At 47.1% G+C, this 24,192-nt stretch overlaps 1 protein-coding gene across 1 annotated transcript; it reads right to left on the bottom strand.

The window, feature by feature from the left end:
* Positions 1-5,405: 5,405 nt before the first annotated feature.
* On the bottom strand, positions 5,406-17,926 carry LOC115134919 (growth/differentiation factor 10-like). Its single transcript, XM_065022829.1, has 3 exons — positions 17,662-17,926; positions 6,790-7,901; positions 5,406-5,949 (listed from the first exon to the last, which is right to left on the bottom strand). Exons 1-3 carry the CDS (start codon positions 17,924-17,926, stop codon positions 5,758-5,760), a joined length of 1,569 nt encoding a protein of 522 aa, XP_064878901.1. The 3' UTR covers positions 5,406-5,757.
* Between the last annotated feature and the right edge of the window lie 6,266 nt (positions 17,927-24,192).

Genomic DNA, 24,192 nt, shown 5'->3' with positions numbered 1-24,192 from the left:
GGATCCCCTATTGATGTCACTTGAATTAAATTCACTTCAATCAGTGCAGATGAGGGGGAGGAGAGAGGTTGAAGAAGGATTTTTAAGCCTTGAGACAATTGAGACATGGGATTGTGTGTGTGCCACTCAGAGGGAAAATGGGCAAGACTAGAGGGCTGTGGTGGTCATGACATTTGTCTGCCAGTGATTCTTGAGCAAATAACTGCCGGTCTCATGGTAATTGACTGTTAATTAACAGTAAGACATTTAGCACCTCCTGGCTTCCATGCATAGCCCAGAAGTCACTGATGCAGACCTTTGGAACATTACATTTTAAAGTCCAATAAATCCATGTAATGGAGCCGACACCGGGGTTCCCCAACTGGTGGCCCGCGGGTGGTTTTATTTGGTCCCACAAGTTTTCTGAGCAAATTTATTTGTTGCTGAATTTTCATTTTTGTGCCAGAACTCTAACCACACTTCAGCATTCAGGTAGAGAGGTGAGGAGTGATATATATTTTTTACCTTTATTTAACTTGGCAAGTCAGTTAAGAAAAAAATCTTATTTTCAATGACAGCCTAGGAACAGTGGGTTAACTGCCTTGTTCAGGGGCAGAATGATAGATATTTACCTTGTCAGCTCGGGGATATGAATTTTGCAACCTTTCCGCTGCGAGTCGAATGCTCTAACCACTAGGTTACCCTGCCGCTAATTAGTAATGAGGGGGATGTTAGGTGGCCATGATGGAATGTGGACAGTTTGGAAATTTCGCCATGACACCGGGGAAAACACCCCTACTCTTACAATAAGCACCATGGGATTTCTAATTGCCACAGAGAGTCAGGACACCCATTTTCACGTCCTATCCAAAGACGGCACCCAATGCAGGAAAATGTTCCCAGGTGTAATCAAGGTGTGAAATTATTATGTTTTAGTCTAATATTATGTCGGTTTAGGCTTCTAGCGACCAATTTGCAGTATATACACACTACCGGTCAAAAGTTTTAGAACACCTACTCATTCAAGGGTTTTTCTTAATTTGTACTATTTTCTACATTGTAGCCACCCTTTGCCTTGATGACAACTTTGCACACGTGGAATTCTCTGAACCAGCTTCACCTGGAATGCTTTTCCAACAGTCTTGAAGGAGTTCCCACATATGCTGAGCACTTGTTGGATGCTTTTCATTCACTCTGCGGTCCGACTCATCCCTAACCATCTCAATTGGGTTGAGGTCGGGGGATTGTGGAGGCCAGGTCATCTGATGCAGCACTCCATCACTCTCCTTCTTGGTCAAATAACCCTTACACAGCCTGGAGGTGTGTTGGGTCATTGTCCTGTTGAAAAACAAATAATAGTCCCACCAAACCAGATGGGATGGCGTATCGCTGCAGAATAATGTCATGGCCATTCTGGTTAAGTGTGCCTTGAATTCTAAATAAATCACAGACAGTCTCACCAGCAAAGCACCGCCACACCGTCACACCTCCTCCTCCATGATTTACGGTGTAAAACACAAATGCAGAGATCTTCCGTTCACCCACATCGCGTCTCACAAAGATACGGCGGTTTGGACCCAAAAATCTCCAATTTGGACACCAGACCAAAGGACAAATTGCCACCGGTCTAATGTCCATTGCTTGTGTTTCTTGGCCCAAGCAAGTCTCTTCTTCTTATTGGTGTCCTTTAGTAGTGGTTTCTTTGCAGCAATTCAACCATGAAGGCCTGATTCACACAGTCTCCTCTGAACAGTTGATGTTGAGATGTGTCTGTTACATGAACTCTGTGAAGCATTTATTTTGGCTGCAAGTTCTGAGACTGGTAACTCTAATGAACTTGTCCTCTGCAGCAGAGGTAACTCTGGGTCTTCCATTCCTGTGGCGGTCCTCATGAGAGCCAGTTTCATCATAGCGCTTGATGGTTTTTGCAACTGCACTTGAAGTAACTTTCAAAGTTCCTTGAAATGTTCCGTATTGATTGACCTTCATGTCTTAAAGTAATGATGGACTGTCATTTCTCTTTGCTTATTTGAGCTGTTCTTGCCATAATATGGACTTGGTCTTTTAGGGCTATCTTCTGTATACCCCCTACCTTGTCACAACACAAATGATTGGCTCAAACGCATTAAGATGGGAAGACTTTCCACAAATGTACTTTTAAGAAGGCACACCTGTTAATTGAAAAGCATTCCAGGCATTCCAGACTATCTCCTGAAGCTGGTTGAGAGAATGCCAAGTGTGCAAATCTGTCATCAAGGCAAAGGGTGGCTTTTGGAAGAATCTGAAATATAAAATACATTTTGATTTGTTTAACACTTTTTTGGTTACTACATGATTCCATATGTGTTATTTCATAGTTGTGATGTCTTCACTATTATTCTACAATGTAGAAAATAGTACAAATGAAAAACCCTTGAATGAGTAGCTGTTCTAAAACTTTTGACCAGTAGTGTGTGTGTATATACACTGCTCAAAAAAATAAAGGGAACACTAAAATAACACATCCTAGATCTGAATGAATGAAATATTCTTATTAAATACTTTTTTCTTTACATAGTTGAATGTGCTGACAACAAAATCACATAAAAATGATCAATGGAAATCAAATTTATCAACCCATGGAGGTCTGGATTTGGACTCAAAATTAAAGTGGAAAACCACACTACAGGCTGATCCAACTTTGATGTAATGTCCTTAAAACAAGTCAAAATGAGGCTCAGTAGTGTGTGTGGCCTCCATGTGCCTGTATGACCTCCCTACAACGCCTGGGCTTGCTCCTGATGAGGTGGCCGATGGTCTCCTGAGGGATCTCCTTCCAGACCTGGACTAAAGCATCCGCCAACTCCTGGACAGTCTGTGGTGCAACGTGGCGTTGGTGGATGGAGCGAGACATGATGTCCCAGATGTGCTCAATTGGATTCAGGTCTGGGGAACGGGCGGGCCAGTCCATAGCATCAATGCCTTCCTCTTGCAGGAACTGCTGACACACTCCAGCCACATGAGGTCTAGCTTTGTCTTGCATTTGGAGGAACCCAGGGCCAACCGCACCAGCATATGGTCTCACAAGGGGTCTGAGGATCTCATCTCGGTACCTAATAGCAGTCAGGCTACCTCTGGCGAGCACATGTAGGGCTGTGCGGCCCCCCAAAGAAATGCCACCCCACACCATGACTGACTCACCGCCAAACTGGTCATGCTGGAGGATGTTGCAGGCAGCAGAACGTTCTCCACGGCATCTCCAGACTGTCACGTCTGTCACATGTGCTCAGTGTGAACCTGCTTTCATCTGTAAAGAGCACAGGGCGCCAGTGGCGAATTTGCCAATCTTGGTGTTCTCTGGCAAATGAAAAACGTCCTGCACGGTGTTGGGCTGTAAGCACAACCCCCACCTGTGGACGTCGGGCCCTCATACCACCCTCATGGAGTCTGTTTCTGACCGTTTGAGCAGACACATGCACATTTGAGGCCTGCTGGAGGTCATTTTGCAGGGCTCTGGCAGTGCTCCTCCTGCTCCTCCTTGCACAAAGGCGGAGGTAGCGGTCCTGCTGCTGGGTTGTTGCCCTCCTACGGCCTCCGTCTCCTGATGTACTCGCCTGTCTCCTGGTAGCGCCTCCATGCTCTGGACACTACGCTGACAGACACAGCAAACCTTCTTGCCACAGCTCGCATTGATGTTCCATCCTGGATGAGCTGCACTACCTGAGCCACTTGTGTGGGTTGTAGACTCCGTCTCATGCTACCACTAGAGTGAAAGCACCACCAGCATTCAAAAGTGACCAAAACATCAGCCAGGAAGCATAGGAACTGAGAAGTGGTCTGTGGTCCCCACCTGCAGAACCACTCCTTTACTGGGGGTGTCTTGCTAATTGCCTATAATTTCCACCTGTTGTCTATTCCATTTGCACAACAGCATGTGAAATGTATTGTCAATCAGTGTTGCTTCCTAAGAGGACAGTTTGATTTCACAGAAGTGTGATTGACTTGGAGTTACATTGTGTTGTTTAAGTGTTCCCTTTATTTTTTTTGAGCAGTGTATATATAAAAGAATATTGAAAAAATTGGCCCACGGCTGAATCTAGTTGATGATCCCTGCACTATTCTATGTTAATCTGCTATCCCACATAGTACAAACGTTGACTTATGCTATTCTTTGCGAGAAAAAAATATTCCAAACATAGCCTGGGGCAGTTGTGGGATGCGGTAGATCCCAAATCAATACAGCCACTAGCATAAAAAAAACTTTGAATAGCAATGAGGATGTAATGCGAATAAGTATGTAATACTTTTATTATAAAGTTGCATTTATTTAATGGTGAAAATGATCTTCCCCAAACTTGAAACTCACGTGTTGTGTTTGTATGCCAGTTAGGCTCTACACCCGGTGTGAAACGGATTAATGTGCTTAATTTTAAGAAGTTACTTTAGTTGTGATACAAACCTTATCAAAACATACATGAGGTGTGAGACTATGATTTAAAAAAATCGCAAAACAACCCCGCTGTTTCTTGCCTCACTGCACACAGGCTGGGCATCATTCACAAGGCTAATATTGTCACCCATCAGACTATTCTTGATTTGATCTTGTCTTTACATATACTAAATAATATATGTGTGAAATTTGTTTTGATTTAGAATAGACCATTATCATGCACCTGTCTGGAAACAGGGGCAGGGGAAAAAATTACATGTCATCTATGCACTTAAATAGAGAATTTAGGATGCTTTTCCTGTGTTTCATTTTCATACCAGCCAGGTAGGTTATACTCCTGATTTTCAATAACAATTGCATTGACGTCAGAGTGATACGAATGACAAGTTTGGTAGGATACTAGTTTGGTAGGATACTAGTTTGGTAGGATACTAGTTTGGTAGGCCTAATTACCGTGACTAAACATAGAATTTGACTGGGGTCGTGACGTGCCGCCACGGTTGCGGTAATATGGTCACCGTAACTTGCCCTAGGCAAGACTAAAGATTTAAGTGCTGTTGAACGGGTTATGGTAGTAGGTGCCAGGCACACCGCTTTGTGTCAAGAACTGAAACGCTGCTGGGTTTTTCCACGCTCGACAGTTTCCTGTCTGTATCAAGAATGATCCACCAGCCAACTTGACACAACTGTGGGAACCATTGGAGTCAACATGGGCCAGCATCCCTGTGGAACGCTTTTGACTCCTAGAGTCTATGCCACGGGGAATTGAGGCTGTTCTGATGGAAAAGAGGAGGGGGTGAGCTACTCAGTATTAGGAAGGTGTTTTGTACACTCAGGGTATTTTTTTTACAGGTAACATGCCCCATCTTCTGTCTGAAATGGGTATATGAGAGTAAGCATGATCAGTGCCTAAAAAACTAAAAATAAACACAGCGCCAGTCAAGCAGCCCTGGTTTTTGAACGTAACGATTTTAATTCAAGTTGTTTGGAGGGAGAGAGCTCTCTCAAGTACCTGTAGTCCTTGAAGTGGTGATGCTGCTTTGTCGAGGGTATGGTAGATGTGGAGAATATTGTGGTGGCGTGTGTCTACTGCTACTGGAGGACATGACTGGTGCTGCAACGACAGATAACGTGCTTCTTCAACGCTTCTTTGCGTTCACCTATCTCAGCGTCAAACGCCTGAGGGACTCAAGGGACGAAGAGATGGACAGACACCTCAACTCATCCGTCCGTTTATGAATATATCTCTTGTCTTTTTTTCCTTCCCTTTTTTTTTCTTCCTTTTTCCTTTTAAATTCCTGCCATTCCATCCTGTCTTGTCCAACATTGTTCCCCTCTGTCCTTTGGGTCTATCTGCAGGCACAGCTCTCCACAGACATGCTGGGGTAGACCTTAAGCACCAGGTTACCTCCCTCGTCCTGGTAGAGAACCACCAGAGGGCTCATCTTCTCTGGGACACAGCAGGGCTCTGGGACCCCTGGAACTATCCCAACCGCACGGACTATACTCTGGATGGTTGCATGGTTAGAGGGATGCAGCACCTGGGAGAGAGGGAAGCAACGGGGAGAGAATGGGAAGGGCCGGTGAGGTAGAGAAAGAGACGGAGAGAGAGAGAGAGAGAGAGAGAGAGGTTACAGCATTGTAACTTCGAATCAAATCCAATTGTATTGGTCACATGCGCCGAATACCAGAGCCTTAGACCTTACAGTGACATGCTTACTTACAAGCCCTTAAACAACAATGCAGTAAATAAGTCTTAAGAAAGTATTTACTCAAATAAACTGAAGTAAAAAATAAATAAGAACATTTAAAAATAACAAATATTTAAAGAGCAACAATAAAATGATAGTATCGAGGCTATATACTGTACAGTCAATGTGCGGGGGGCACAGGTTAGTTGAGGCAATTGAGTTCATATGAACATGTAGGTAGAGGCAATGCCTGTAATAAAACTGGCAATGCCTGTAATAATTCAACAGGAAAAATTACATTACATTTTTTTTTTTAAAAGAAGGAAGTCTAGCCTTGATAAAAGCTATCTATGATTTAGGAGCACAACGGTTATTCATTTAATAAAGTGCAAGTAGGGAAAACATAACATACATGTAAGTGTGTCCGCACTGGTCAGTAATGTATCTACTGATTTATACTATTTGATAAATGTTGTAGACATATCATCAGACTGGGAGCAATGGAGCAATTCCAAATTGAGAACCAGAAAAACATTATCCGCAGTCATGTGTCCTCTCTGCCTTACATAAGCTCTGCTCTGTGCTCGAACATTGGCCATATGTATTGAGTCTGTATCTCGTCTTTAGCTCAGAAGGCTACCAAAGACTGGATTTCACATGGGTTCAAATCCGGCTAGTCATAGTCTTTACCTTGGGCATGGGGAATCCACAGGTTCCAGCGCAGTAAAAGGCATTGAAGGCTTCAGGCGCCAGGACCCACTCACTCCAGCCGATGTCGGCAAAGTCGACCCTGAGGGTCCTCCTAGAGCAGCTCCTAATCTGGGGCTCCGATCCCCACTGTCTCTTCTTCGCCTTGCGCATTGTCCACTCATCAAAACTCAGCATTGGAGACTTACTTCCTCCTGCCTTCCCTCTATTGTTTCTTCCATCACTCCTTCCCTCAATGTTGTCTTGCAACCTACTCCCTCCATCGCTGCTCTTCTTTGGGGTCCTCTCGTCCAAGCTCAGAACTGGCGATTGACTCCCTCCATCCCTCTCCCCATCTTTCACTTCTTCCTCTCCGTCCTGGCCGTTCCTCATCCTCTCCTTCCTCCCAGGCTTGGGATTGATAGGTTTCAGGGTGTGGTAGGCGGTTTCAAACAGGTCATCTTTCCTGGATCCGCTAGGCCTGTATTCCACCTCTGGTAGCTCGTTGTTCTGGATGGAGTCTGGGTGGGATGGTACCCCCCTTCTCACACGACCCTTTGACCCCTGTTTAGGGGGAAGACGAGAAGGGTGAGAAGAATTTTCCTTCACCTCAGCCTCAGGGCCATACCTCTGTAAAGTCTGTGCCACACTGTTGGGCTCATCTAGCGCATGGTCATCAGCATACATCAACAAATAAGGTAGACTGGCCCCCGACAGTGCGTCCTCTGGCTGTCTGTGGTACTGCAGCCCAAAGTCCAGCTCCACCGACACAAAATGACTGCCCTTTTCCCTGGCCTCTTTTATCGCCACAGTCAAGTCCTGCATCTGCCACAACCCTTTCTGGTTAGGGTGAAATGTCACGTTGCCTAGCAATGACACCTGCGACCCTGGATTGAACCCTGACCCTGAGGGGTTGGAGTGACTGAAGAGGTGGATGTAGGGAGCAGGGTGGAGGTGTAGAGAGCGACAGGCCGGGATTTTGTAGCGTTTGCCCAACCAGGCCCTTGGCCGTGGGCACCGGTCGAACAAGAAGTGAAACGTGGCAGAGAGGATGAGCTCTGAGTCCTGGAGAGACGTCAGGTTCAGATGGTAAAACGTCCTCTGGTCAGACGTGTCTACAGGGGGAGAAATGTGTTACTTCAGATAGTCTTTCACAGTGACCCAGGCCTTAACAACTAAAGAGCAGACAGAGGCACATTGATTCCCTAGGTGGGAAGAAACCTTGAGTGGAACCAGACTCTGGAGAGTGAAGCCATCGTTCTCTGGCTGTTATAGGAGAGGATAGGAGAGGGGAAGAGTTAGGGAGATGGGGAAGGAAAGAGAGAGGGGGAGGGGGATGGGGAGAGAGGAGAGGAGAGGGGGAGTGAGTGAGTGAGTGAGGGAGGGAGGGAGGGAGGGAGATGGGTGCAGAGGAGTGGGGGAGGGAGGCATGAATAACATATTCATGATGTACACTAGGCAAACAGCAGACTTATTGTCCATTGTATATGCGTCTGCGGATGTATGGAGTGACTTAAGAGATATACATTACTCTGTATCCAGCCTCAGGCATATGGAAACGCTTATTTCAGTTTCCTCCAAAGCTTCCCCTAAGCCACTAATACAGCCTACACTGTCTGCCACGCACCAAGACACTAACCTAATGTTTTTACAGATCTCCTGTTGTTGTCAAAACTCCCTTACATATCTCCTTAGATTACATGGCTTCTGCAGTTTAAAAAAACCAAACATGTGTTATGATATCTGATAACCACTTAAAGAAGAGCTCCTCCTTAAATTAAATTTTTTATATTATATGTGAACAGTTGAGTTATTTTAGTGCATTGCTGTGTTCTGCTCATCGAGGGGAACATTCGTTTGTGCAAATGGTTTGGAGAGATTTTGAGTGATCGATCGACTTGGTTCTTGCAAGACTCAACTGCTGAATCATCAGGCAACCCAAGGAAGGGATGGGATAGGACGGATTTCTAAAGGATTTCTGGAGGATCGTTCAGGCCTGATAGGGAAACAAGCATTCAGATGAACAAAAAAACAAGCAGAAGAGCACTTGGAAAGGAGGCTGAAGCGGTGAAACATTCTGAACCTTGAGAAAGTATCTTAATCTATGTGTAATATGCTGTTTCATTGTGCAGAGAGAATTTATCTATAGGTGCATTACTTAAACAAGTGCGCTCATCAATGGGAACATGCACATCATTCTAGAGAAGCGTGCATCGTTTAAAGAGGTCCACATGGAGATGAAGATGGATGCATTCTCTATGCATTATTTCAGAGACCTTGCCAATGCGTATCCTGAAAAAAAGTCTAAAAGAAATTGCAAAGGGAATCTCCAGAGACTCTGAGGGCAGACATCCAAAAAGCGAACAAGGAAATAAGAAATAAAAGGAGACCTTCTGACGATCCTAATGCTTGGCACACAGTTCTCCACAAGACCAATAATGATCTTAAAATGTCAGAAAACAGAACACTGAGGCAACTGTATATTGATTCCACCCCCAAATGTAACATTGATATATATATAATAACGGTACTGTGATGGTTCAAGGTTCGGAGGCCAGTCTGGATCAATTTGACCACTAGCTCGACCAAATAAAACCTTTTGTTGCTGAACTTAAAACCTCTCCACTGTCACTACCTACAACATCCTTCACTCCCTCTGTGCCTCGGTATGTAGTCCCCAGTGTCCCTCTCCCTCCCTCGCCTGGAGCAGACACAGCCCTGAGCACGCCTCTCTCACACGCGACACCTGCAGTACCACAGCATCTTATAGAGGAGGAGATCAGCCTGGTGCGTCAGCATAGGGATGGGATCCGAGAGCTGCCGTGTGCAATGAACAATGTTGAGGACGACAGTTAGGCTGTCAGGATGTTTCGGCTCTCAGGGTGGCAGTGTGCAGACGGAGAGAGGCACTATCCGGCACAGTCAACGCCAGCCACATGCACAACCTGCAGAAAGAGCTATATGAACTAAGGCAGGAATTTCTTAGCCGCCACCATCCACTCTACAAAGGGTCCCACAAAAACCCTGGACCAGGCCAACAGCTGAATCAGAACCCACCAACGAACCCAACCAACCCAACCAACCAATGCACCAACCCAGCTGACCACCTCCATCCCCATCTCATGGCCTGTAATTACTCCCATCACTCCTGCCATCCTCCATAGACCTGACGAGAAACCAGACATAATATTAATGATGGACTCAAATGGAACGATTAAATTAGAGAATACAACTTTTCCAAATAAAAAGGTGTAAAGTGCCCAACAACAGAGAGAGCTTATGGAGCACTTGACTGTGGCCCAGCCTAGCTCTCCAAGCCAAAAAATCATACACACAGGGACCAATGACCTGTGTGCCAAACAGCAGAGGGTGCCCACATCACTAAGGGGAGTGATAGAGAGGGCCTCCACCATCTTCCCGCTTGCAAAGACAGTAATATCTACCTTGCTCCAAAGGAGAGATTTATGACTGTCTTTATGACAATGTACACCTGTACAGAGGCAGTCCCCACCTTCGCCAGGCCGTTAAACGATGTTGCTCTGGGTAGCCAGTCCACCTCACCCCACAGGAGTAGCAGACCAGCCACCAACTCCCCGAGACAAATCAGATGCTCCTTAAGACCTGCACCCGGTGCCTAACAGAGATCGGAGAAAAGCCAGCAACCCCCCACCACCCTCCACCACTTCTCTCCCGGGAACTGTGTGCCGGGACCAGGCCCACCTCAGCACCGCTCTACTTGACCAGGTCCGTCACTACACAGCTCAACCAGACCAGGTCCGTCGCAGCACAGCTCAACCAGACCAGGTCCGTCGCAGCACAGCTCAACCAGACCAGGTCCGACTCAGCACAGCTCAACCAGACCAGGTCCGTCGCAACAGAGCTCAACCAGACCAGGTCCGTCGCAGCACAGCTCAACCAGACCAGGTCCGTCGCAGCACAGCTCAACCAGACCAGGTCCGTCGCAGCACAGCTCAACCAGACCAGGTCCGTCGCAGCACAGCTCTACCTGACCAGGTCCGTCGCAGCACAGCTCAACCAGACCAGGTCCGTCGCAGCACAGCTCAACCAGACCAGGTCCGTCGCAGCACAGCTCAACCAGACCAGGTCCGTCGCAGCACAGCTCAACCAGACCAGGTCCGTCGCAGCACAGCACAACCAGACCAGGTCCGTCGCAGCACAGCTCAACCAGACCAGGTCCATAGCAGCACAGCTCAACCAGACCAGGCCCGTAGCAGCACAGCTTAACCAGACCAGGTCCGTCGCATCACAGCTGAACCAGAACCGGCCCATCACAACTCTACTAGACCTGAATCGCAGCACATCTCTACCAGACCTGGCTTACCAAAGCACAGCTCAACCAGACCTGGCCCACCTCAGCACAGCTCTACCAGACCTGGCTTATCAAAGCACAGCTCAACCAGACCTGGTTCGCCTCAGCACAGCTCTACCAGACCCGGCCCATCACAGCACAGCACAGCTCTACATGACCTGACCAATCACAGAACAGCTCTACCCGACCAGGCCCACCTCAACTCAGCCCAGCTCTACCCAGCACCGACCACTACCCTAGGGTCTGGAAAAACACTGTTGAGGGTAGTGCACCACATGATGCAGTCCACACCATGTATCATTCACATCATCAGCCCTCATATGCTGAGAGTTTGGAGCTTTGCCACCCACACTGCCCTCCACACCACCCTCCTCAATTACCCCCACAACCTCCCTCCCAGACTAGTTTTGGTTACCCTCCCTACTCCCATGCCCAGGACAGGCCTGGGACACTCCTGCCCCCAATGGCAGCCCAACCCTGCAACAGGAGGCACACCAAGGCCTCCTGTGCACACACAGAATTGAGCACCAACAGCCACTCTTTTGGCGGGAGCTTCATCCAGGTAGACTGAGCTCTGCCAACACTGCTCTCCCAGTTCCCGCCCCAGCGACTGCATCCAGCGAATTAAGGGAGGTTTGTCAAATGCTCAGACTACTTTGCTCTCACGTGGTTGGCCCAGGACCTTGGCAAAGTCTCAACTTATTCAACAAACAGCTGCAGATGACCCTACGACTGTTAGCTCTTATGGGAATGAGCTGAATATACCCCTCTGACTTTAAATCTCGCAATGGGATTGGTCTAATGGACCTAAACGTGCTAAGAAACATGGTTCAATGGTTCTGTATCTGATGAAGACTTCGAAGTAAATTATTCTAATATATTTAGATGTGACAGATTCTAGATAGGGAGAGGAGTGGCCATATATACTACAGGTCAAATGTTTTAGAACAGCTACTCATTCAAGGGTTTTTCTATATTTTTACTATTTTCTACATTGTAGAATAATAGTGAAGACACCACAACTATGAAATAACACATATGGAATCATGTAGTATCCAAAAAAAGTGTTTTGGAATTCTTCAAAAAGCCACCATTTGCCTTGATGTCAACTTTGCAATCTCTTGGCATTCTCTCAGCCAGCTTCATGAGGTGGTCACCTGGAATGCATTTCAATTAACATGTGTGCCTTCTTAAAAGTTGATTTGTGGAATTTCTATATTTCTTAATGCATTTGAGACAATCAGGTGTGTTGTGACAAGGTAGGGGGAGGGGAATCAGAAGATAGCCCTATTTGGTAAAAGACTAAGTTCATATTATGGCAAGAACAGCTCAAATATGCAAAGAGAAACGACAGTCCATCATTACTTTAAGACATTAATGTCACGATCGTCTGAATTAAGAGTTAGAGTTCCACATGTTTAATAAATATGCAACTCACCAAAAACAAACAGAAGAAAACTAAACATGACGTTCTGGGCTGCTCACATGCAGCTACACAAAAACAAGATCCCACAAACAACAGGTGGGAAAAGGGTGCCTAAATATGATCCCCAATCAGAGACAACGATAGACAGCTGCCTCTGATTGGGAACCATACCAGGCCAACAAAGAAATAGAAAACATAGATTGCCCACCCTAGTCACACCCTGACCTATCCAAAATAGAGAATTAAAAGGATGCCTACGGTCAGGGCGTGACAGTAACCCCCCAAAAAGATGCGGACTCCGTCCGCAAACCTGAACCTGTAGGGGAGGGTCTGGGTGGGCATCTACCCTCGGTGGCGGCTCCGTTGAGGGACGCAGACCCTGCTCCGCTCGTAGCGCCGCCAACTTCGGTGGCGCCACTGGTGCGGGGATCATCGCCGGAAGCTCCGGACTGTGAATCATCGCCGGAGGAATCGAACCGTGGATCATCGCTGGGGACTCCGGACAGTAGATCGTCGCAGACGGCTCCGGACAGTAGACCGTCGCAGACGGCTCCGGACAGTAGATCGTCGCAGACGGCTCTGGACAGTAGATCGTCGCAGACGGCTCCGGACCGTGGATCGTCGCCGGAAGAAACGGGCCGGGGACTCCGGATCGTGGATTGTCGCCAGAGGCTCTGGACCGTGGATCGTCGACGGTGGCTCCAGGCCGTGGATCGTCGCCGGAGGCTCCGGACCGGGAACTGTTGATGGAGGCTCCAGGGCTCCGGAACGGGAACGGGAACCGTCGCCGGAGGCCCCGGCCCGGGAACCGTCGCCAGAGGCTCCGGACTGCCGACCGTCGCAGGAGGCTCTGGACTGCAGACCGTCGCAGGAGGCTCTGGTCTGCAGACCGTCGCAGGAGATCTGGTGCGTGGAGCTGGCACAGGACGTACCGGGCTGGGGAGACGCACAGGAGGCCTGGAGCGTGGGGCCGGCACAGGACATACCGTGCTGTGGAGACACACAGGAGGCCTGGTGCGTGGAGCTGGCACAGGACATACCGGGCTGAGGAGATCTGGAGCTTAGAGCTGGCACAACGTGTCCTGGTGACAGATGACAACCTTCGCACGGCAAGTGCAGTGAGCTGGCACAGGACGTACCGAGCTGTGGAGGCGCACTGGAGACACGGTGCATAGAACCGGCGCACATTGTACCGGAACGATAACATGCTCCTCAAAGCGAGTGCGGAGAGCTGGCACAGGACATGCAGGGCTGGGGAGGCGTACTGGAGACCTAGTGCGTTGGGCCGGCACAGTCTTCACTAGATGGCTAGCGGCATTAAACTGAGGACACGCTCCTTAGGGCGAATGTCATGCCTCATGCACCAACACAACAGCTCTCTCATAACACTCTCCTCCAATTTCCCCATCAACTCACTGACTGTCTCTGATTCACTCCCTTCACTCCCCTCCAAGTTCACCTTCCTCTCCCAGACTGGCTCTGGTTCAACCCTCGGCTCCGCCGACAACCCCGTGTGGACTGGCTCTGGTTCACACCTCCGCTCCGCCGACCAACCCGTGTGCCCCCCAAAAAATAGAAAACATAGATTGCCCACCCTAGTCACACCCTGACCTAACCAAAATAGAGAATTAAAATGATCTCTAAGGTCAGGGCGTGACAATTAAGGTCAGTCAATACGGAAAATTTGCAGTCGCGAAAACCATCAAGCGCTATGATGAAACTGGCTCTCATGAGGACCGCCACAGGAAAGGACGACCCAGAGTTACCTCTGCTGCAGAGGACAAGTTCATTAGACTTACCAGCCTCAGAAAATGCAGCAGAAATAGATGCTTCACAGAATTCAAGTAACAGACACATCTCAACATCAACTATTCAGAGGAGACTGTGTGAATCAGGCCTTCATGGTCGAATTGCTGCAAAGAAACTACTACTAAAAAGAAGAGACTTGCTTGGGCCAAGAAACACAAGCAATGGACATCAAACCGGTGCAATTTGTCCTTTGGTCTGGAGTCCAAATTTGAGATTTTTGGCTCCAACTAGCGTGTCTTTGTGAGACGCGGTGCGGGTGAACGGATGATCTACGCATGTGTTTTCCCACTGTAAACTATGGAAACTCCTCCATAATAGCATACTCCTCCATACTTTACGGTGGATCATCCGAAATTCAAATGCTTAGATAATCTGAGGTTTTATGGTGTGGGGCTGCTTTGCTGCTGACACTGTCTGTGATTTATTTAGAATTCAAGGCACACTTAACCAGCATGGCTACCACAGCACTCTGCAGCGATACGCCATCCCATCTGGTTTGTGCTTAGTGGGACTATTATTTGTTTTTCAACAGGACAATGACCCAACACACCTCCAGGCTGTGTAAGGGCTATTTGACCAAGAAGGAGAGTGCATCAGTTGACCTGGCCTCCACAACCCCCCGACCTTACAAAACAGCAAGATACTAATCCTTGTTTAATTAAATAAGAAGAGACATTGTAAAAAGTTTTTGGCTCTAGAACATTTATCCTCTATATTTATTCCTCTGGCAGATAAACACGCCCCTTTTAAACAATTCAGAGTCAAAGATAGATCTAACCCTTGGTTTTCTTTCAGAGCTATCATAGCACATTCAGATGAGATATCAGACCTGGGCCAAAGCAAGGAAAACTGTGTAGTGCACTGGTAAACTTTCAGACAATGGAGAAACAGATGTAGTATCTCGATTAAAAAAGCTAAACCAAGCCACTTTTTGAGCTCTATCTATGACTCTGCTGGTGATCTTTCAACATTTTGGAAAACAGTAAATGCACTGAAGCGTATAAATTCCTCTTCTTCCCTGCCTAAGCAAGTTCTGCCTGACTCTGGCATCATAACTGAGAAGAGTGGAATAAGTGATGCTTTTAATCACAATTGTCACGCCTTGGTCTTAGTATTTTGTGTTTTCTTTAGTTATTTGGTCAGGCCAGGGTGTGACATGGGTTTATTGTATTGTCGTATTGGGGTTTTAGTAGGCATTGGGATTGTGGCTGAGTAGGGGTGTATAGCATAGGCTTGGTTGCCTGAGGCGGTTCTCAATCAGAGTCAGGTGATTGTCGTTGTCTCTGATTGGGAACCATATTTAGGTAGCCTGGGTTTCACTGTGTGTTTGTGGGTGATTGTTCCTGTCTTTGTGTTAGTGTTCACTAGATAGGCTGTATAGGTTTTCGCGTTTCGTTTGTTGTTTTGTATATAGTTGTTATTTCATGTATCGTTCATTTTTCATTAAAGAACATGAGTAACCACCACGCCGCATTTTGGTCCGCTCCTCTTTCAACAGACGAACGCCGTTACAACAATTTTATCTCGGCAGGCTTTTTATTTGAGATAAACAGTGGTTTAATTGACCCTTTTCATTCAATAGACTGCTCCCCCCTTTTTTTTCAATTCAACAATTGACTATCTGTGATGTGCTAGATGCCTTGCTTAAGATTGATGTAAAAAAAACTCCACTGGGGAGGACATGCCTGATCCATTTTTACTGCTGCTCTCTGCCCCCCTGATTGCTGAATCCCCAAGGTTCGGAAGGTGGCCCATGTACTCCCCCTTCACAAAGGTGGTGACCCTTGCGACCTAAATAATTTCCCCCTCTATTTATATATAACTTTTTTGCCTAGCTAAAATATTAGAAACCTTGATTAATTCTCAGCTAAGATATTTCTTATCTTTGAAATGTATTTTAAATGTACTGTACATCAGTCAGGTTTTAGACCAGGTCATAGCACTCTCTCGGCCACATTCCTAGTTACGAATGATGTGGTTACCTGTATGGATAAAAGACAACATTGATCTTCCTTGACCTGTCAAAGGCTTTCGATACAGTTTTATCACTCACTGCTAATTCAGAGGCTTTCCTCAGTTGGCCTAGACCAGGCTGCATGTAGCTGGTTTAACAATCACTTGACAGATAGAACTCAATGTGTATCTACTGATGGTGTTAAATCAGGTTTCCTGGATATTACGAAAGGTGTCGCACAAGGGTTGATTCTGGGTCCTGTACTTTTGACTGTTTACATTAACAACAAAAAAAATGTAACCTGCATGCTGTATGCTGATGATACTGCTGTATATCCTATTACCCCCACGGTTGACCAGTGTTGTCTTCATTTTACTATAGAAAAACTTTATTGACCTAAAATTTGTATTGAATGCAGGTAAAACCAAGTATATGTTGTTCTCCAGGGAGCATAAAAATAACTGATTTAAGCATACATCCATAATGCTTACAAATATCTGGGCATCTGGACAGATGAAAAGCTGTCTTTTAAAAAGCATATTGATGCATGTTTTCTGTAATTTATTTAATTCAGGGATCCTCTGTAAAAGAGACATTGGTCTCAGTATGACTCCCTGATAAAATACAGGTTAAATAAATTAAACAAAATGTTAAGTCAATGTGGGCCTCTTTTGTTCATAAAAAAACACCACAGGAAAATGGCATCAATGCATGCTAAGCCTTCATACTCCAGCCCAGGATACAGTGGCCTCTTTATAGGAAAATAGATATGGTGCATTATTGGTGTCCGCCTGTCTCCTAGTTACCGCATTGTTGTCGTGGCCAGCGGGGCAGCTGGGCTCCACTTGGGGGCGAATTCTACACACATTCTTGCGCGTCTGCGGCTGGAACTGTGGCAGGATCACACTACAGCTGAAGCGACTCATACAGATCTGCCCAAGTGCGTCATAAAAAGCACTGTGGCATTCTCAGAAGGTTCCAAAACAATCCTACCTATTTGGGGTGTCTGACCACATGCGTCAGCTTTTTTCAGCCCGCTGTTGGCTATTTCAATTAGGTTGCCTACTAGAAGGGAGTTGGGGGGGGGGGCAGTACATCATTGATATTATTGAAAAACATAAAGACATTTCGGTTGTTATATAATAATAACCATAAATTCACCATAACTTTGTGAGTGAAGGCACCGCCTATGCACGTTGCATTTCTCTCCATGCCTATCTCATCAGCGCCTTTCCCTCTGAGGACAGACATACTCTGAGAATTTAGGTCACATATCAGAGTTGAGGATATTACTAATTGATCTACATTAATTTTCCTGTCCAGCATCATAGACAGCCACACCACAGTCACACTCACCTTGGCTGGCTCTGAAACTCCTGACAGTGTTTCCCTCTCTGAGTCGTTTCAGATCTCTGTTGTATTTCTCATACAGCCTGTACATGTGCTGTGAGACCACATCCTGATTAGCTCTGTCTCGGTCAAACGGAGAATCGGTTCCATCGCTGCCCTGTCCCTGCAAGCCCCATGGGGTTCGGCTCGAGGTCCGACCCTCCAAAGTTCCAAGATAACAACCTAGCATTAGAAAAAGCATGTGCGCGGTAAACTCGAACCAGACTGCCATTTCAGAACCAAACATAAAATCCTTTTACTTCAAGGGAGAAAACGTGCATCCGAGGAATGACTTGTAATGATGGTGTCTGTTTATAAAGGCGTCCGCTTTTACTCCTCTTTTATGCCGTATGGATGCTGGAGGTTAGTTTACTCTCCTCAGAGCTACTTTAACACTTGTTTCTCCTTTACAGCCAGAGGTGAGAGGGGTAACACTGGAGTAGTGAAAGGTGCTGACGTCCACTTCTGCAGCCAATGAGAGAACTCACACACTACAGTTCCAGTTCGTTATTCCCGTCTCGCTCTCTCTCACACGCGCACACGCACACACGCACACACACACACACACACGCACACACGCACGCACACACGCACACACGCACACACGCACACACACACACACACACACACACACACACACACACACACACACACACACACACACACACACACACACACACACACACACTGCTCCATCTTGAAGCAAATATTTCAAACCCACAAAAATGTAACAATCCAAATATGTTATTAATAAAATTGGACGATGATGACGATTGATATGCTGCTGGTGTTTTATTGATATTTGTTAAATGTGTCATAACAAGTATTGTTGAGTTATGTTGTCAACATTTCTGTTTCAAATAGCATCACAACATTGTCTGCAATAACTGCTTTTGATAGCAACTCAGTCACAAATGATTAGTGAACTACACCTACAATAACAGTCGGGGTATTAACCAACCAGGGCTTATTATGAATGGTGTTATTGTGTCTTTGTGTGTGTGTGTGTTTGTGTGTGTCTGAGAGAAAGAGAGCATAATGAGTGTGTTATTGAGAAGTGGAGTGTTACAGAGAGGCTGTGAGAAGAGAGGAGGGAACTCGCATTTTATAAATGGGATTCAGAACATGACTCTACCAATGGTCTTGCCACCTCGGGTGTTATTGTGTGTGTATGTGTGTGTGTGTCTGTCTCTGTGTGTGTCTGTCTGCAGCTCCATGCCAACAATGCTAGTTCTGTGAGACCGGCGGTCTCCAGCAGAGAGGCTGTAACTAGCCCGGCCTCTCAGGTCACCCTCTGTCACCACACACACAAGCAAACCCACACCCACATTTTTTTACTATCTTTGTGTGGACCAAACAATTGATTCCCATTCAAAGTCCCATTTTCCCTAACCTCTAATTCTAAACCTAACCCTTAATCTTAACCTTAACCAGTAAACCCAAAACCCTAACCCTAACCTTAATTCCTAACCCTAAACCTAACCCATAACCCTAATTGTAACCCTAACACACAACATACATTCTCCCCCACTCCAGGACTTCAGACCTATATCATATCTATATAAGTCTTTCCCAAATTTCCACACAGGCCCACACACACACACACACACACACACACACACACACACACACACACACACACACACACACACACACACACACACACACACACTTGCCTAGTGGCATACAGTTCAGCAGAAAGGTTGTTATGATTTACACACATGCAATTTTACATCATTTAGGCCTACGTGACAGGAGACGTAATCATAATATTTTTTATTACTATACAAATGTGTGGCTACTCTGACACTGTCAACCAGATAAATAAAAACGACTTGGGCCCGGTTTCATAAAAGCATCATAGGCTAAGATCATTGTTAAAAAAATAGGATCCTATGGTTCTAAGATGAACTTAGCCATAAGATGCTTTTGGAAAGGGCTTTGGAGAGACATACAGATTGTACAATATTAGGAGGGAATATATAAATATTATAAGCTACAGTAGGCTACTAAATCAACTTTTCAGTGGCACTGACTAACCCAATGATGAAAGATAGATAGCATGACTGTGTAGCCTGGGCTCACCATACATGGTCTCGAGATAAGTCTGAGCTACTTTGAAAAACAGTGCTGTTTGTCCGAGTTCTGGAGAAAATAAATGGTAGCTTCTACTGCAGTGGAGGATAGTGAAGGGAGGACGGCTCAAAATAATGGCTGGAACGGAGCAAATGGAATGGCATCAAACACCATGGAAACCATGTGTTTGATGTTGTTAATCCCTTTCCACCTATTCTGCTCCGTCCATTGCCATGTGTCTGGCCTCCCCAATCAAGAAGCCAACCTCCACTGACAAATTAGTCTTCTCTTTTCAGCAGTAGGCATTTGCAGAAGGCACAGCCATTTTGAGCATACCCATGAGTTTATCAGTCAAATGACCAGGGTGAAGTTCCAAAACCCTTCCCAGCTAGCACATTTGGTACCTTGGAAGTTGTAGGAATGTAAGCTTTTGGTTTCCCATGCGTTTTCTGTCCGTTAAAATGCAAAGTTTTTTTTAATGTTCTGCGAATGGAAGTAAAAATTTCACCTGTTTTGGGAATGTACATTTGTCGGTTGCAGTGAGGTTCTGAGAACGTTTTTCGATAGTTCTGTGAAGGTTTTCCTGGGTGGTTTTATTAACATTCTAATAACAGAAATGATAGGTTATTTCAAATCAAATCAAACTTTATTTGCCACATGCGCCAAATACAACAAGCGTAGACATTACTGTGAAATGCCTACTTACAAGCTCTTAACCAACAGTGCAGTTCAAGAAGAAGAAAATATTTACCAATAGGGTAAAAAAAAGTAATAATAGAAAGTAACACAATAAGAATGACAATAACGAGGCTATATACAGGGGGCACCGTTACCGAGTCAGTGTGCAGGGGTACAGGCTAGTTGAGGCAATTTTATGGGCTTTCTTCTGACTCCGCCTATTATATAGGACCTGGATGGCAGCAAGCTTGGCCCCAGTGATGTACTGGGCCGTTCGCACTACCCTCTGTAGAGCCTTATGGTCAGATGCGGAGCAGTTGCCACACCAGGCAGTGATGCAACCGGTCAGGATTCTCTCGATGGTGCAGCTGTAGAACTTTTTGAGGATCTGGGGACCCATGCCAAATGTTCAGTCTCCTGAGGGGGAAAAGGTTTTGTTGTGCCGACTGTCTTGGTATGTTTGGGCCATGATAGTTCGTTGGTGATGTGGACACCAAGGAACTTGAAACTCTCGACCCGCTCCACTACAGCCCCGTCGATGTTAATCAAGCCAAAGCAAATTCCTTCCCAAGTGTCCTATCTGTGCTTGGAGTTTAAAACAGTTAACCTAAGCTAGCAGTGTTATTAAAGGTCTTATTAAAACACGTTCTCAGAACATTATTTCATTACCTTCAAATAGGTCCTTCTACACCGGCTCTGACGCTTGTCGGATGTGGCAGGGCTTGAAAACTATTACAGACTACAAAGGGAAACACAGACGCCACCTGAGTGACGAGAGCCCACCAGACGAGCTAAATGCCTTTTATGCTCACTTCGAGGCAAGCAACACTGAGGCATGCTAGAGCACCAGCTGGTCTGGATGACTGTGTGATAACATTTACATTTTACATTTACATTTAAGTCATTTAGCAGACGCTCTTATCCAGAGCGACTTACAAATTGGTGCTTTCACCTTATGACATCCAGTGGAACAGCCACTTTACAATAGTGCATCTAGGTCTTTTAAGGGGGTGAGAAGGATTACTTTATCCTATCCTAGGTATTCCTTAAAGAGGTGGGGTTTCAGGTGTCTCCGGAAGGTGGTGATTGACTCCGCTGTCCTGGCGTCGTGAGGGAGTTTGTTCCACCATTGGGGGCCAGAGCAGCGAACAGTTTTGACTGGGCTGAGCGGGAACTGTACTTCCTCAGTGGTAGGGAGGCGAGCAGGCCAGAGGTGGATGAACGCAGTGCCCTTGTTTGGGTGTAGGGCCTGATCAGAGCCTGGAGGTACTGAGGTGCCGTTCCCCTCACAGCTCCGTAGGCAAGCACCATGGTCTTGTAGCGGATGCGAGCTTCAACTGGAAGCCAGTGGAGAGAGCGGAGGAGCGGGGTGACGTGAGAGAACTTGGGAAGGTTGAACACCAGACGGGCTGCGGCGTTCTGGATGAGTTGTAGGGGTTTAATGGCACAGGCAGGGAGCCCAGCCAACAGCGAGTTGCAGTAATCCAGACGGGAGATGACAAGTGCCTGGATTAGGACCTGCGCCGCTTCCTGTGTGAGGCAGGGTCGTACTCTGCGGATGTGGTAGAGCATGAACCTACAGGAACGGGCCACCGCCTTGATGTTATTTGAGAACGACAGGGTGTTGTCCAGGATCACGCCAAGGTTCTTAGCGCTCTGGGACGAGGACACAATGGAGTTGTCAACCGTGATGGCGAGATCATGGAACGGGCAGTCCTTCCCGGGAGGAAGAGCAGCTCCGTCTTGCCGAGGTTCAGCTTGAGGTGATGATCCGTCATCCACACTGATATGTCTGCCAGACATGCAGAGATGCGATTCGCCACCTGGTCGTCAGAAGGGGGAAAGGAGAAGATTAATTGTGTGTCGTCTGCATAGCAATGATAGGAGAGACCATGTGAGGTTATGACAGAGCCAAGTGACTTGGTGTATAGCGAGAATAGGAGAGGGCCTAGAACAGAGCCCTGGGGGACACCAGTGGTGAGAGCACGTGGTGAGGAGACGGATTCTCGCCACGCCACCTGGTAGGAGCGACCTGTCAGGTAGGACGCAATCCAAGCGTGGGCCGCGCCGGAGATGCCCAACTCGGAGAGGGTGGAGAGGAGGATCTGATGGTTCACAGTATCGAAGGCAGCCGATAGGTCTAGAAGGATGAGAGCAGAGGAGAGAGAGTTAGCTTTAGCAGTGCGGAGCGCCTCCGTGATACAGAGAAGAGCAGTCTCAGTTGAATGACTAGTCTTGAAACCTGACTGATTTGGATCAAGAAGGTCATTCTGAGAGAGATAGCGGGAGAGCTGGCCAAGGACGGCACGTTCAAGAGTTTTGGAGAGAAAAGAAAGAAGGGATACTGGTCTGTAGTTGTTGACATCGGAGGGATCGAGTGTAGGTTTTTTCAGAAGGGGTGCAACTCTCGCTCTCTTGAAGACGGGAGGGACGTAGCCAGCGGTCAGGGATGAGTTGATGAGCGAGGTGAGGTAAGGGAGAAGGTCACCGGAGATGGTCTGGAGAAGAGAGGAGGGGATAGGGTCAAGCGGGCAGGTTATTGGGCGGCCGGCCGTCACAAGACACGAGATGTCATCTGGAGAGAGAGGGGAGAAAGAGGTCAGAGCACAGGGTAGGGCAGTGTGAGCAGAACCAGCGGTGTCGTTTGACTTAGCAAACGAGGATCGGATGTCGTCGACCTTCTTTTCAAAATGGTTGACGAAGTCATCTGCAGAGAGGGAGGAGGGGGAGGGGGAGGAGGATTCAAGAGGGAGGAGAAGGTGGCAAAGAGCTTCCTAGGGTTAGAGGCAGATGCTTGGAATTTAGAGTGGTAGAAAGTGGCTTTAGCAGCAGAGACAGAGGAGGAAAATGTAGAGAGGAGGGAGTGAAAGGATGCCAGGTCCGCAGGGAGGCGAGTTTTCCTCCATTTCCGCTCGGCTGCCCGGAGCCCTGTTCTGTGAGCTCGCAATGAGTCGTCGAGCCACGGAGCGGGAGGGGAGGACCGAGCCGGCCTGGAGGATAGGGGACATAGAGAGTCAAAGGATGCAGAAAGGGAGGAGAGGAGGGTTGAGGAGGCAGAATCAGGAGATAGGTTGGAGAAGGTTTGAGCAGAGGGAAGAGATGATAGGATGGAAGAGGAGAGAGTAGCGGGGGAGAGAGAGCGAAGGTTGGGACGGCGCGATACCATCCGAGTAGGGGCAGTGTGGGAAGTGTTGGATGAGAGCGAGAGGGAAAAGGATACAAGGTAGTGGTCGGAGACTTGGAGGGGAGTTGCAATGAGGTTAGTGGAGGAACAGCATCTAGTAAAGATGAGGTCGAGCGTATTGCCTGCCTTGTGAGTAGGGGGAAGGTGAGAGGGTGAGGTCAAAAGAGGAGAGGAGTGGAAAAGAAGGAGGCAGAGAGGAATGAGTCAAAGGTAGACGTGGGGAGGTTAAAGTCGCCCAGAACTGTGAGAGGTGAGCCGTCCTCAGGAAAGGAGCTTATCAAGGCATCAAGCTCATTGATGAACTCTCCGAGGGAACCTGGAGGGCGATAAATGATAAGGATGTTAAGCTTGAAAGGGCTGGTAACTGTGACAGCATGGAATTCAAAGGAGGCGATAGACAGATGGGTAAGGGGAGAAAGAGAGAATGACCACTTGGGAGAGATGAGGATCCCGGTGCCACCACCCCGCTGACCAGAAGCTCTCGGGGTGTGCGAGAGCACGTGGGCGGACGAAGAGAGAGCAGTAGGAGTAGCGGTGTTGTCTGTGGTGATCCATGTTTC

Source organism: Oncorhynchus nerka, linkage group LG10, assembly GCF_034236695.1.
Source record: "Oncorhynchus nerka isolate Pitt River linkage group LG10, Oner_Uvic_2.0, whole genome shotgun sequence".
Lineage (NCBI taxonomy): Eukaryota > Metazoa > Chordata > Actinopteri > Salmoniformes > Salmonidae > Oncorhynchus > Oncorhynchus nerka.
Note: the sequence above shows the minus strand (reverse complement) of the source record. Positions and strands in the feature narration are given on the sequence as shown.